General features: G+C 38.8%; 1 protein-coding gene across 1 annotated transcript; it reads left to right on the top strand.

Moving 5' to 3' along the window:
• The first annotated feature begins 3,500 nt into the window (after positions 1-3,500).
• On the top strand, positions 3,501-12,773 carry l3mbtl2 (L3MBTL histone methyl-lysine binding protein 2). Its single transcript, XM_044016680.1, has 18 exons — positions 3,501-3,622; positions 4,308-4,732; positions 4,821-4,926; positions 5,103-5,236; positions 5,460-5,535; positions 5,768-5,835; positions 6,867-6,984; positions 7,088-7,222; positions 7,760-7,848; positions 8,350-8,599; positions 9,123-9,181; positions 9,703-9,807; positions 9,927-10,068; positions 10,177-10,259; positions 10,587-10,821; positions 11,006-11,071; positions 11,189-11,377; positions 11,449-12,773. Exons 2-18 carry the CDS (start codon positions 4,394-4,396, stop codon positions 11,742-11,744), a joined length of 2,490 nt encoding a protein of 829 aa, XP_043872615.1. The 5' UTR covers positions 3,501-3,622; positions 4,308-4,393; the 3' UTR covers positions 11,745-12,773.
• The last annotated feature ends 10 nt before the right edge of the window (positions 12,774-12,783 follow it).

Genomic DNA, 12,783 nt, shown 5'->3' with positions numbered 1-12,783 from the left:
GAGTAAACATAGAAATAGAAAAGGGTTTAAAAAGTATTTTAATATCTCAAAAACAGTATATTAATAACAGGATTAACAGTTAAAATGACTGTAGATATTAGTTTATTGCATTTGTTGAATCAAAGAACCTTCGTCAAGCTTTTACCTTTATGAAGTTTATTTTGTTTATAAGCACAATATGCATAATAGCAAGTGATATAGAATTTAAAAGTTCAGTGTAGTTGGTTAATTCGCATATTATGGATATGTAAGTGAAAGTACTATACAAAACAACATGCATAAACATACTTTCACTAAATGGAAATACAACAGTCAACAGAGAAAAATCAAGAATAGTCACATTTTAAAGTAATAATAAAGCAAATTATGAGACCTTTTCAGGTGTTTTGGTCGACCGAGTAATAGCTTCTGTGATGATATGTGAGTGAAAGTAGAAGTAAAACTTTAAAAACAATCTCAAAAGCACTTGAAAAGTTTTGAGTTTGAAAATGCTGATACAAAACTTAGCCAAAATTATCTACTTTATAAAAATGAAAATAGAATAAAGTGTACATGTTCATTCAAATGTATAAACAGTACTATATATTGCAAAGACATTCTCATTCATGCATCTACCTCACTGGAAGCACTGTGCCAATTTAAAATCTTCTGAATTCTCCATGGACTGATTTTACCAGCCATCAAGAACTGGTCACATCATCAATCCTGTAATGCTATTTAACAACCACATGAGTGAATCAGTGAATCAGATTCAGAGGACAAGTGTAGTGTACTGTATGTTTTACTGAGAATCAAAGCTTGGGCAGTGTAGCCTTGATAACCACAACTATGGCTGGATTAACCCACCAGGAGGCCCAATTCTACCACGGAGCAACACAGTCTACTTGTACATGTGCATAACAATGTAACAATGACAATTATTATGTTGTTATAAGTATTATTACCTTTGTTTTCAATCGTATGTTACCTCTTCCCTTTCTACTGTGATACTCCAGGATAGAGGTTCATTACTTTTTCATCTCTTGTTTTTTGTGTTCCTTGTTTCTGTATTTAATTTTTAGTTTTCTTGTCATATGCAAAATTATATTTAATATTTTGTGTTAGGGTTAGAGGACTGTAATGGACCAAAGTGCAAATACTTTGTTACTGTACTTAAATACAAAATTCATGTATCTGTACTTCACTTTTTTATTTGTATTTCTAGCAACTTTTACTCAACTACATTTCCTAAATAAATTGTGTACTTTTACTCCACTACGTTTCCTCTAACAATCTTTGTTACTCGTTACTACCAAATAAAATCAGAAGAAGAGTTGGTAATGGTCTGTATTTATATAGAGCTTTTCTAGTCTTGATGAGCTGCTTTACACCCATTCACACACTGCAACATGGGGTTAAGTGTCTTGCTCAAGGACACAGACTAGCAGAGCGAAAAGTTGAACTCACAACCTTCCAGTTAAAAGACCACTGAGCTACCCTGGCTCATTCCTAACGTCTAACTTTTTTAATGCTTTTACTTCTAAAAAGTACATTTCATGTCAGAGAATTACTTTTGAAGTACAGTAAATGGCCCATACTTTAAGATATAAAAAGTGACATAAACAGAAAGGGACTTTTACCAGTCACTTTCTGGGAATATACTTAATACTCAAGTATCCCTTACAAGACTACCAGGGTGTACCCCGCCTTTCGTCCTATGTCAGCTGGGATTGGCACCAGTGCACCCCTTGACCCTCCTGTGGAGGATTAAGTGGTAGAAGATGAATGAATGAATGAATTAATTAATTAAATTGTTTAGGCAAGTCTGTGAAATCAATTTTAAAAAGCAGTTAAGAATAATTCACCTTATCTCCTCAGGTAAGGTCGTAACGTTGATGTAACTCCTCATCATCACACAGCAGAAATGAGAGATGTCTTCTATCTCCAAACTCCATTCACACACTAACAGTGAACCATGATCCGCTGAGGCACTGACATGACTGGTTGTTTAGCTATAGATGCTGCTGCTGCTGCTGCTGCTGCTGCTGCAAATCAATGTAAATCTCATCACATGCATTTGCAGTGTATTACCCTCTGCCTGTGTTGTGTGTAAAGTGTATAAATGTACACAGATATCGATCTGATCTGGTGTCTGTGAAATGTGATGAGACTTGAACCTGAGATGAAGTAACACTAATGTGCCAGTGCTATATTTTGTATTAATGGCCTAATCTTTAATCTAAGATCGACAACAAGGTCAGCAACTTTGCAACTCTAAATCCTTATAGTTAGAGATAGTTAGTTAATACAGGCTTTGCTTTTTCCAAAGACCTTTGAGGAGATGAATAGTCTGAGATTCACCTCTTCAAGACCATTACTTGTATGGAAGTGTTTGCATTACTAGCATTTTATCCGAGTAATGGTATACAATTGTCAAAAATGTAGTTGGGGAAACTCCTGATCATGTGAAGATGAAAGGTCAAAACATGATCTAAATCACAGGGGTTACTCATAAAGGCCCTGCTAGATAACTGGCACTGCTGTAAACTTTACAGCAGTGATGATGCAGACAAGAGAACACTGTTCAGCAAATAAAGAAAACCATGTAAACCAATACTGTAGCTGTAATCTTCTTATTTAAATTATACTAGACTTATTCCACATGTGCAATTGGGGAAATGATGTATTATAATAATGAATAAATATTAACACAGCAGTAAAAATTCTCAACGTTGAGATGTAATAAAACAACATTTTCCAAAAGTTCTGTAGGAAGACGGACGAGGTTGTGTTTAGGACACCAATGACTACTAGCATACTGCAAATCAGGCAATTTTCTGTACAGTTTATGACAAATTTCAAGTTAAAAATCTCACAGTCACACATTTGAATTGAAAAATTACACATTTGTGTTGTAATAAAAACAGGATTTCCCATATGTTCTAGGCAAGACTGACAAGGTTGTGTTCAGTGTTCAGACAACTAGCATACTGCAAATCAGACATTTTTACTCTACAGTTTTTGTGCAATTTCAAGTTAAATGTCCCACATACGCACCACAAATAAATTGTCAAATTTGAGGTTGTGTGCACTAGGTTGTGTTTAGGACATCCATGACTATGAATTCAGACATTTTTACTGAACATTTTTAGAGAAATTTCGAGGTAAAAAGATGTAAAATTCTGTAAATGTAGGTTATGGCCCAAATAAAAAATTAATACATTTTAGTGGTGATATGGATACAAATTCAAGAGTGTTTTTATTGCTACTGTCGGAAATGATCAGCCTAGGATATGGTACAATTTTAGCAATAAGTACAAAAGTGTAGCCAGAATGTAGGATTGTGTTTATTATTTAACAACTACATTAACTAGTTCTAAATATACATTTCATCAAATATCAAATATCAACAACTTAACACGCCCATACCTGTATTTGTGACCAGCCTAGCTTTCCCTCCAATCCTCCTAAAACCCAATTTCCCGTGATTCCTAGTCTCCAGTTTTGACGACGTCAAACGTAAGCGACATCCTCGTCAGTGTTTTGGAGCGCCACGAAGGTTCAGCTCGAACACTTTGCATCCAGACAGCTTGAAAGCTAAACTCCGCACACCTAAACGAGTGTCTTCACATTACCGCGTCTTGTAAGTGAACATTTAAAGTAATAACAATCACATTGCGGCTTTGTATGTAGATAAATGTGTTTGCAAGGTTAGCAGCAATTAGCTTGCATGTACAGTATCAACTCGAACTAGTCACACTTGGGTTTGTTTTAACTCACTTGTTTACACCAAAAGTGACTTTAAAAGAAGGATTAACATACATTGTTCCATTTTCAATATATAAGATACATTTAGGCCTGTTTCCATTCTCTGTCCACATATTTATCGATTATTTTGATTTAGTTTTTGTTTGTAAAAGTTTGTCTCGATTAGAAATTAACGTTTTATTGACATAGTTAGTGATGAGTCGGTGTGCAAGTCAGTGTTTAGAGGCTGATGTTGACAAAATTAAATGTTAAGCTTTGTAACCAATTGGTTCAAGTTAATTCGTCACCAATATTTACAGTTACTGTCTCGCCCCAAGTGTGAAATTTCCCTCAGAGTCAATACACAACTATCTTACGAGGTTAAGGTCAATGGATTAAAATCAATCCTGAATACAGTTACATATTTGAACTACTACCAAACTCTAGACATTCTGTCCTTGAGCCATAATCTACATCAGCACAAATGTTTACCCATATCCATCCTTCAGTTTTTGAGTTATGCTGCTCACAGGCAAATGCAGCCAAAAACAGCTGTAGAAGTAATACATTTTCCTCTGCAGAGCCTCCTCAACAACGACTAAAAGTCCAGTGAACAAACCTGCTTTGGTCTCACTGATTTCACTGGTAGACTTCCATTGAGGACAGGATGCCCTACCACTGTGTGTCGTACGGCTGTGGCAAGACTGTAGACAATGGTGCGACAATGTTCAAATTCCCCAAGGACCCTGAGGAGTTTCGCAAGTGGGAGAAGCAGATCCAACGCACCCGTCCAAATTGGAAGGCCACGCCCTACTCTCACCTCTGCAGTGAGCATTTTGGCAAGGAGTACTTTGAGCACACTTTGCCTCTAAAGCTGAGGCCCGGAGCGGTTCCTACAGTGTTCCTTCGTCCATCCTGTTCTTCCTGCAGTGGAGTCGGATGTAAAAAATGCCTGCCTTCCATCCAACGGCGGAGCATTTCAACTGAGCCAAATGATGACATTAGTGTGAGTAGCTGTTAATATGGATCAGCAAACACTCACTGGCAAGGATTTTTTTCTGCTCTACATGTGTGATGTTTTACCTCCTTTACAGGCTGAAATCAATGGACTGGCACCCATTCATGTGGATGGAGGAGGTGACAAAGATCCTACAAGAGGAGCGTTAAAGCCGGGACAAAAGAAACGTGACGATAAGCCAGGTGACTTTTTTTTTTTTTTTACCAATTCTCCTTTTCCTTCCTTTTAAAAGCATAACATGTAAATCATGTGAGTCAAATGGGAGCGATGGTTTGTCCATGCATATAAATCTGTGTATGCTATAAGTATTTTCTAATTAAGTCAAGCATTTACAAGCTGATTTTTGCAACTTTTACAGTGGTGTGTGAAATGTGTGGCACCAGCGGCACCTTAAAGACCTTCTTTTCGAGGACAAAGCGCTTCTGCAGTGTGTCCTGCTCACGCTCCTACTCGTCAAACTCCAAGAAGTCCTCCGTACTGGCACGTCTGAAGGTGAGTATACACTTAAAAGCTACCTTTCATAGTGAAGGATACATTTGTCTGCTATCAGCTATATAGCCCCTGTTTTTTGGGGTGCGTATGTGAAGGATTGTTTTGTAAACTTCATCATCCAGATGAAGCTCCTGAATCAGTTAATGAGTAATTTAGAAAATTATTTCAGTGAGGCTACACTAACTTATTATTATCTTGTCTTTGCTCGTGCTCTTCTCTGCAGGGAAGACCCCCCTCAAAAAAAGCTACTGTGCTCAACAAAGTAAAAAAGGCCCTTCCAATCCAAAATGGACTAGATGGTGAGTGATATCATACGCACACATACACCACCATTCAAATACTAGTCTCTCTCGGATCTCAGAAAATATATAGACTTTGGTCTTCATTGGGACTACTAGATTTGACATGGACATTGTTTATGCAGAAAATGTGCTAAAGAAGAACAACTACACACACACACACACGCACTTGTGCCACTCTTAAATGATTAAACAATAGAAATGTACCTCTTTTTCCACCCTGGAACCTTAGGTTTTGAGTGGGGCCCGTACTTGGAGAAGGATGGATCTGTGGCTGCATCTGTTTCTTGCTTCAGACACGTGAGTCTTGTGCAGCTAGAAACTGTTTTAATATATCCACAGATGATAAATGTTCAGTGTTTTTTTGCTAATTTTAGTCAAAGTCTGAGGCTGAAGGTTAACGTGTTGTATCTGTACAACTGTACAATCTGTACAAGATGTTCATATATCAACATAAATTTACACTTCTTGTGTGTTCTTCTGATTTGACCTACATTTCATGTAAAGATAAGGAAAATGGGCATTTACGTCCATTTCTATATACAGTCAATACACCTGATATATAATTAAAGCCACACTACTGATAATCAGTGTTGGGAACGTTACTTTAAAAAAGTAATCAGTTATAGTTACTCACTACTTGTTCCAAAAAGTAACTGAGTTAGTAACTGAATTACTCTATAATAAAAGTAACTCGTTACCAGGGAAAGTAACTATTTGCGTTACTGTTAAAAAAAGTTGCTATATGTCAAAGAATTTGGATTTTTTTGTGTAGTTTTCACAAGTCAGTTGAAATGAGTAGAACAGACAGATGTTTGTACATAACTTTCTATATTTATTGCACGTCGACAGACGGCAAGATGTTTATCCTGCACTTCAAGTATTATCTTTGTAAGAAAAGTAAACAGTTACACCATATAAAGTGCATTTAACTCTAGCAAATTAAATCAGACTCTCTCAAACTGAGACAATAAAAGTAAACTTTTAAACAAAGAAGTGTGTTTATCTCTGTAATCTTATTCTTAATTAAATAAATCAAACTCTCAATAATCTGTGTTTTTTTTAAATCAATGCGTAGTAACGCATTGATTGTAACGATCAATCAATGCATAGTAACGCATTGATTGTAAGGATCCAGTAACGTTAACGGCGCTGTAACAACGGGAAAAGTAATTAGTTAGATTAGCCCGTTACTGAAAAAATAACGCTGTTACCTAACGCCGTTCTTTTAAACGAACAGTGTTATTCCAAACACTGCTGATAAAGGAACAAAAGTATAATAAGAGCATAAAACAGACATGTTAATGAATACCTGTCCCTCTGATCTGCAGGCTCCGCTCTGTTCCCAGTGGGATGATATCACTGTTGGGATGAAGGTGGAAGTCCTGAACACCAACGCTGTCCTGCCCAGTAAAGTCCTCTGGATCGCTACCGTTATCCAAATTGCTGGTGTGTACGACAACAGGCCATTAAACCATAGATTCCTCTGGGTTTTTTTGTTTTTTTTTATGCATATGAATATGATAACATATATATTTACGTTTGTCTCCAGGATACAAAGCTCTGCTGAGATATGAAGGCTTTGAGCATGACGGCAGCCATGATTTCTGGTGCAGCCTCGTTTCGGGAGAGCTGAAGCCGGTTGGATGGTGCGCCATGACGAGCAAGCTGCTGGTGCCTCCACAAGGTGAGGACTTTACTCACCTACTCTGTGTTTACAGAAATGAATGAGCTGCTTCGGTCAACACTTACATTACATGGAGGACAGTTGAATTATGTTGAGTTTGATGAAGTAACCAAAGTCCAAAGGGAAAATCTGCAATTTTACATCATCACAAACAGTAGTTGTTAATCGACAGCTGCCTCCATCAGTAAGTTCAAGTGTGTTATGTTATGACTAAGGTGTTTGGATTTACCCAGGTCACACAAACTAACCAAACAAGGCAGAAGGAAAACCAACAACCTCTGCATCCCCTGTGAGCTAAAAATGCAGATTTTCTCAATGGACTTTGGTGTGGGAGAGTGAGGGGGGTTTACAAACTTCAGTTTCCATTCTGAAAAAGCCGTCTAAATGCAAGATAAAGCTGCTAAATGAACATATTGTAGGGCATATATTGCATGAGGCAAATCATTAGGGTGGGTTAATCTGTTTTTCCTTGTGTTCCTGCTGGAAACCTCAATTGATAGGACATGATCTAATTTTTTTTTTACAAATCATGTGTAGATGTGAAGCAGAACATTTCAGATTGGAAAGAGTATCTGATGACAAAGCTGGTGGGCGCCAACACTCTACCCGTTGATTTCCCCTTGAAGGTAAAACTGGAAGCTGCCTGACACTGTGTGATGTTTCTCTGCTGATATGCAAAGAGTAAAGTTTGATTAATTCTATTGGTGAGGTTGCATCTCGCAGCTGAATATTCCTCACCTCACCCTTCCCTTCCAAGTGTGTCGAGAAGAACCTATGTAGCCTTCAACTGTTATTTTCCATTATTGATTAATCTGTTGAATGTCTCCTTTTTGTCTACAAACCCTAATTATTCAGTTTGGATGGTTTCTTTTATTATGCGGAGCAAATAAAAAAAAATTCACGTTCGAGAAGCTGAAAAATCAGAGAAGTTGTAGCTTGAGCTGACCCTGGTTCTTGATCTAAATTTAAAAGGCACATACTGGGTTAATGAAAACGTTTTTGTATTTATTATTACTTTATTATTTTTATCTTCAGTTTCGAAAAAAAAGTATCACCTAAATTTTACACACTAGTCCTTGCAATAAATGCTTAATCCAGAATCTCTTTTCTGCTGTTGCAACTCCCAGCTGGCAGAGACCATGAAGAGCCCTTTCAGATCAGGCATGCGTATGGAGGTGGTGGATCCCAAACACATGAGCCGAACCCGTGTAGCCGTCATAGACTCGTACACCGGAGGCCGTCTGCACCTGGTGTTCTCAGATCAGAGCGACGCCACAGAGAACACCGTGTCTTCCTTATGGTGCCACGAGTCAAGTCCCCTCCTGCACCCGATGGGCTGGTCCAGCAAAGTGGGTCACGCCATTAAGACGCCCAACGGTAAGTCTATGACATATCTCATTTGACTCATAAGTAGCAGCAAAAACACCCTATGTTTCAATATCTCTCCTCATTACCCGACCCTTGTCCCAGAATCTTTATTCTCAACAACTAACTGTAGATACAACACTTACTCTTACTTTTGGTATGAACATAACTCATCACTTGTGATTTAATTACATAACAATGTATTTCTTTAATACCTCTGTGTATACATATAGTTGTACAGTTGTATTATGTGGATATGTTTAAAAAAAACAACTAACTTTAAAAGACCCAATATACCCAATATAAGAGGAGCAAAACTATTAGCCAAAAAAAGACACATCTTATAAAGCTATTAACTACTCAAACTGCTAGTCAGTCCAGTGGTTGCTTGATCACACATGCTGCCGCCTTGATTACAGATATTGGTTTAACGCTAGTTACATCGGTAGCTTGTTCCTTTTGAGTTTTGTGAAGAGGAAATCTCTTAATCTTAAGATTCTTAATATGAAAAGTTTTCCCTTTGTTTTTTTAACAGCAAATGCCACCGGTGCGTTCAAGGGTTTCTCAGACTGTTCATCGCGCATCTTTAAAAAGGTAAGAAAACAGTCACTAATTTGGATATAGTAACTTCAGATAACATATTTTTCTACTAAGATGTGAGTGTGCAGGACACTTTATATCAATGATATTTCAGATTGATTAAAAATATAATTCAGCCAGGTAACTTCAAACCTCAAAGAAAGATAAAAAAAACAAAAACAGAATATAACAATGCCAAAAACATGCGATATGGGGATTAGGGTAAACTGGACACTCTAAATTACGCAAGAGAGATCACATCACACCAGTTTTATCTTCACTCCACTGGTAGTTCATTTTAAAATCCTTACTTGGTCCTTACCAAGCTTTACTTTGACAAGCTCCTTCTTACATCACTCAGGTCAGAGACTTTTAGTTGTTCCCCTTGAAAAAACAGCGAAAGACTGTTTTATTCAAGCAGGCGTTTAGTTAGATGAGGGGTTTTATGGCTTTATGTGGAGGATAAAACGGTAGAAGATGGATGGATGGACGAATACAACAATGCAATGTGATGCTTACCACTGTGTGATCTGCAGCCAAGGGTCGTCTACATGGAGGGTGGATTCTTTGAAGAAGGAATGAAGCTGGAGGCCATCGACCCGCTCAACCTGGGAAACATCTGTGTGGCCACTGTGAAGAAGGTGACACAGCTGCATTTGTTTGGTCATTTTTGGTCTGAGCTGCTTTGTTAACACTGCGAGCCTTCAGTGTTAACAAACCTTTGTTCTGAATCTCTGCCTCCATCCACCTCCGTCTCCAGGTGCTGTTAGATGGTTACCTGATGGTTGGCATCGACGGCGCCACATCTGACAACGACCAGTTTTGTTACCACGCGTCTTCTCATGCCATCTTTCCTATAAACTTCTGTAAAAAGAACTTAATCCCTCTGACTGTACCTAAAGGTAATTACTGTATAAACACACGTATGGTGATGTCACTGAATCCTGGTCCTCACCACGTGTTCCCTTAAAAATGCCGCCAATGAAAGATTCCTCTGTGTTTCTCGTCAGGTTTCGCCCATCAGATGTTCACCTGGGAAAAATACCTACTGGAGACCAACGCTAAAGCTGCACCAGCACGACTCTTCAACACTGTAAGACAAGAATTTTAAATCCAACACAGCATTTGACCCTGGATTATATGCAGGCAGCCTTAAGTACAGGACTGAATCATATGTAGAGCTGTCCATTTGTGATCAAAAGTGCATTTGAAATACACAAAGATTGAGTAATATATCGCAGAATCTGCGAGTCTGTTGCCTGGTATATACATCTATAGATTTGAAGAGTGTGGCTTCCTGCAAAAATGGCGTTGTTTTAGAGTGCTGCATGACAGATCACACACCTAAATACTAGGGGATCAAGGCCTCGAGTTCCAACTTTGAAATCATACAAACATGCCACTTTGCCTCTTTGCTCAGGATTACCCAGGTCACGGCTTTGCCTCCAACATGAAGCTGGAGGCAGCAGACCTGATGGAGCCACGCCTCGTGTGTGTGGCCACGGTGAAGCGCTACGTGGGCCGCCTGCTGCTTATACACTACGACGGCTGGGAGGATGAGTATGACCAATGGGTCGACCATCAGTCCCCAGACATCTACCCTGTGGGCTGGTGTGAACTGGTGGGGTATCCGCTTCAGCCGCCTCCTGGACTAGGTAAAAAAAAAATGTGAATATGAAAAATTAGCAGACAGTGGTTTAATCCAACCATGTAAGTCTGTCAGAACGTAAGATCATAAGTTTTGGAAGGCATTTTTTAAACGAAAACGTAGTCGTATAGATGTTGGTCAATTCTGTACAGTATTTAAGTGTAAAAGGTGTTTTTATTCTGCTTTTCCAGTTGATATAAACACAATCCAGGTGGTACGGAACAAGAAATGCAAGCAGTATTATACCGGAAGAAAGAGTATGTGTTGTTCCAGAAATGTCCAATACTGTTTGGCGTTTCCTTTTACATGAAAGTGATGAAAAATCACTGGTTCACATCTTTTCTTTTCTTTTTTTCCCCCTTCACTTTCTGTAGAAAAAAAGTATGCAAGGAAGAGGCTCTCTGATGAACAGACTACAGACGATGCTGGACAAGAGGCTGAGGTCACTGGTGTCACTGGTGTCACTGGTGTCACTCACTGGAGTCCATCAGAGGCCGATGACCTCAGTCTTCCTTCGAAAATGCCTTGCATCCAAACGAAGACTGAGCTTGTGGAGCAGGAGTGTATGTTTATATAAACGTGCTGTTTTGTAAAGAAATGTGGTTATTTGTCTGACTTCCCTCTGTCTTTGTAGTCTGTCCAGTGCAGGTCAAAGTGGAGGAGGTGGAGATGGTCATCGATGCTCCAGGCAACAGCAAACAAATCTGCCTGACTTCAGTCAAACAGGAGGAGGGAGGAGAGCCGAGTAAGTCAGGCCAGCAGTGGAGCAGCCCGGAAAACGTAGCACCCGCTGAGCTGACTTCGCTGGAGGACAGCTACACCGCCGACAGCCACACGGAGCTGAGTGAACACGAAGACGACATGGAAAACTACGGCGTTGCAGATGAAGTGTTGGAGAGCAGCACCGAGCTGTTGACTCTGGAGGAATGAAGAGAGAAGATGGATAGAACTGTGGGGAGATTTTTGTTATGTCAAGTTTGTGATGGCTGAGTCCCATTTAGCTTCCTCAGTTTCAGCATGAATGCTGGTTCAAGTATCTGAACAGAACCAACATTAATGTAAACAGTAACACCTGTGCTTTTCAAAATGGCTGTCGTGCAACGGGCTCATATAGCAAAGTTCACACTGAATCACTTTAAACTCATAGGATGTCTGTATGTTTCACACTGTATGACCTAATGTCATGTGACCACGAGACCTAACAGTCATCGTGAGGTCAAACTACACGGATGAGAGACCACATGATCTTTGATACGAGTGCTGACACGGAGAATGATGAATGACTGCCATGTATTCCATTATTAGTGTGTTTAATACACAGCTAAATAAAGCCAAGCTGTTCTAAGTTTGATCTGATTACCACAGCAGGTAATCCTTTACTTGAGTGCGTGTATACTGCTGAAAACAATTAAGGGTAAATCACATAAATTGTATAATTATTTGACAATTAAATAGCGTAACATCCACCAACAGAACGGAAATCACCAACTCGACTGATTCATTTTCCCCTTAATTTATTTTGAGCAGTGTAGACGAACTTGTCTGATTGTTAAACTACCTCACTTTCTTTCCAACACCCTCACCTCGTGTTGTAAAGGACTTTGTGTCTCATGCCTTCAGGTTGTCACAACATGCAGATGTTAAGTCTTTGCTTTTCATGATTTTGTAAGAAATTAAAAAAAAATGCATTTTTCTTTATATATATAAAATTAATTTTAAGTTTTTCTGCTGGGGCTTGACGTTGTGAAGTAGTGGTTAGGGACGACTTACAAGAAGCCAGTTAAGTAGCAACAATGGAGCTGCAAATAACTGGGATTATTTGTCGCTTATTGTTCGATTTAAAAATTCGTTTTCTGTGTCCATAAAGTGTCTAAAAATGTTGATCAGTGTTGATCAAATGTTGATGATTGATGCTGTTCAATGTCTTGTTTTGTCCACAAACTAAAATTATATGAAATATTCACATTTA

Source organism: Solea senegalensis, unplaced genomic scaffold (assembly GCF_019176455.1).
Source record: "Solea senegalensis isolate Sse05_10M unplaced genomic scaffold, IFAPA_SoseM_1 scf7180000014711, whole genome shotgun sequence".
Taxonomy (NCBI): domain Eukaryota; kingdom Metazoa; phylum Chordata; class Actinopteri; order Pleuronectiformes; family Soleidae; genus Solea; species Solea senegalensis.
The sequence above is the reverse complement of the archived record's forward strand: the minus strand, read 5'-3'. Positions and strand labels throughout refer to the sequence as shown.

Coding starts and splice junctions, on each gene's coding strand:
- l3mbtl2 (XM_044016680.1), top strand. CDS start 4,394: ATGCCCTACCACTGTGTGTCGTACGGCTGTGGCAAGACTGTAGACAAT. Junction 4,927..5,102: donor GAAACGTGACGATAAGCCAG/GTGACTTTTTTT, acceptor CAACTTTTACAG/TGGTGTGTGAAATGTGTGGC. Junction 5,836..6,866: donor CTGTTTCTTGCTTCAGACAC/GTGAGTCTTGTG, acceptor TCTGATCTGCAG/GCTCCGCTCTGTTCCCAGTG.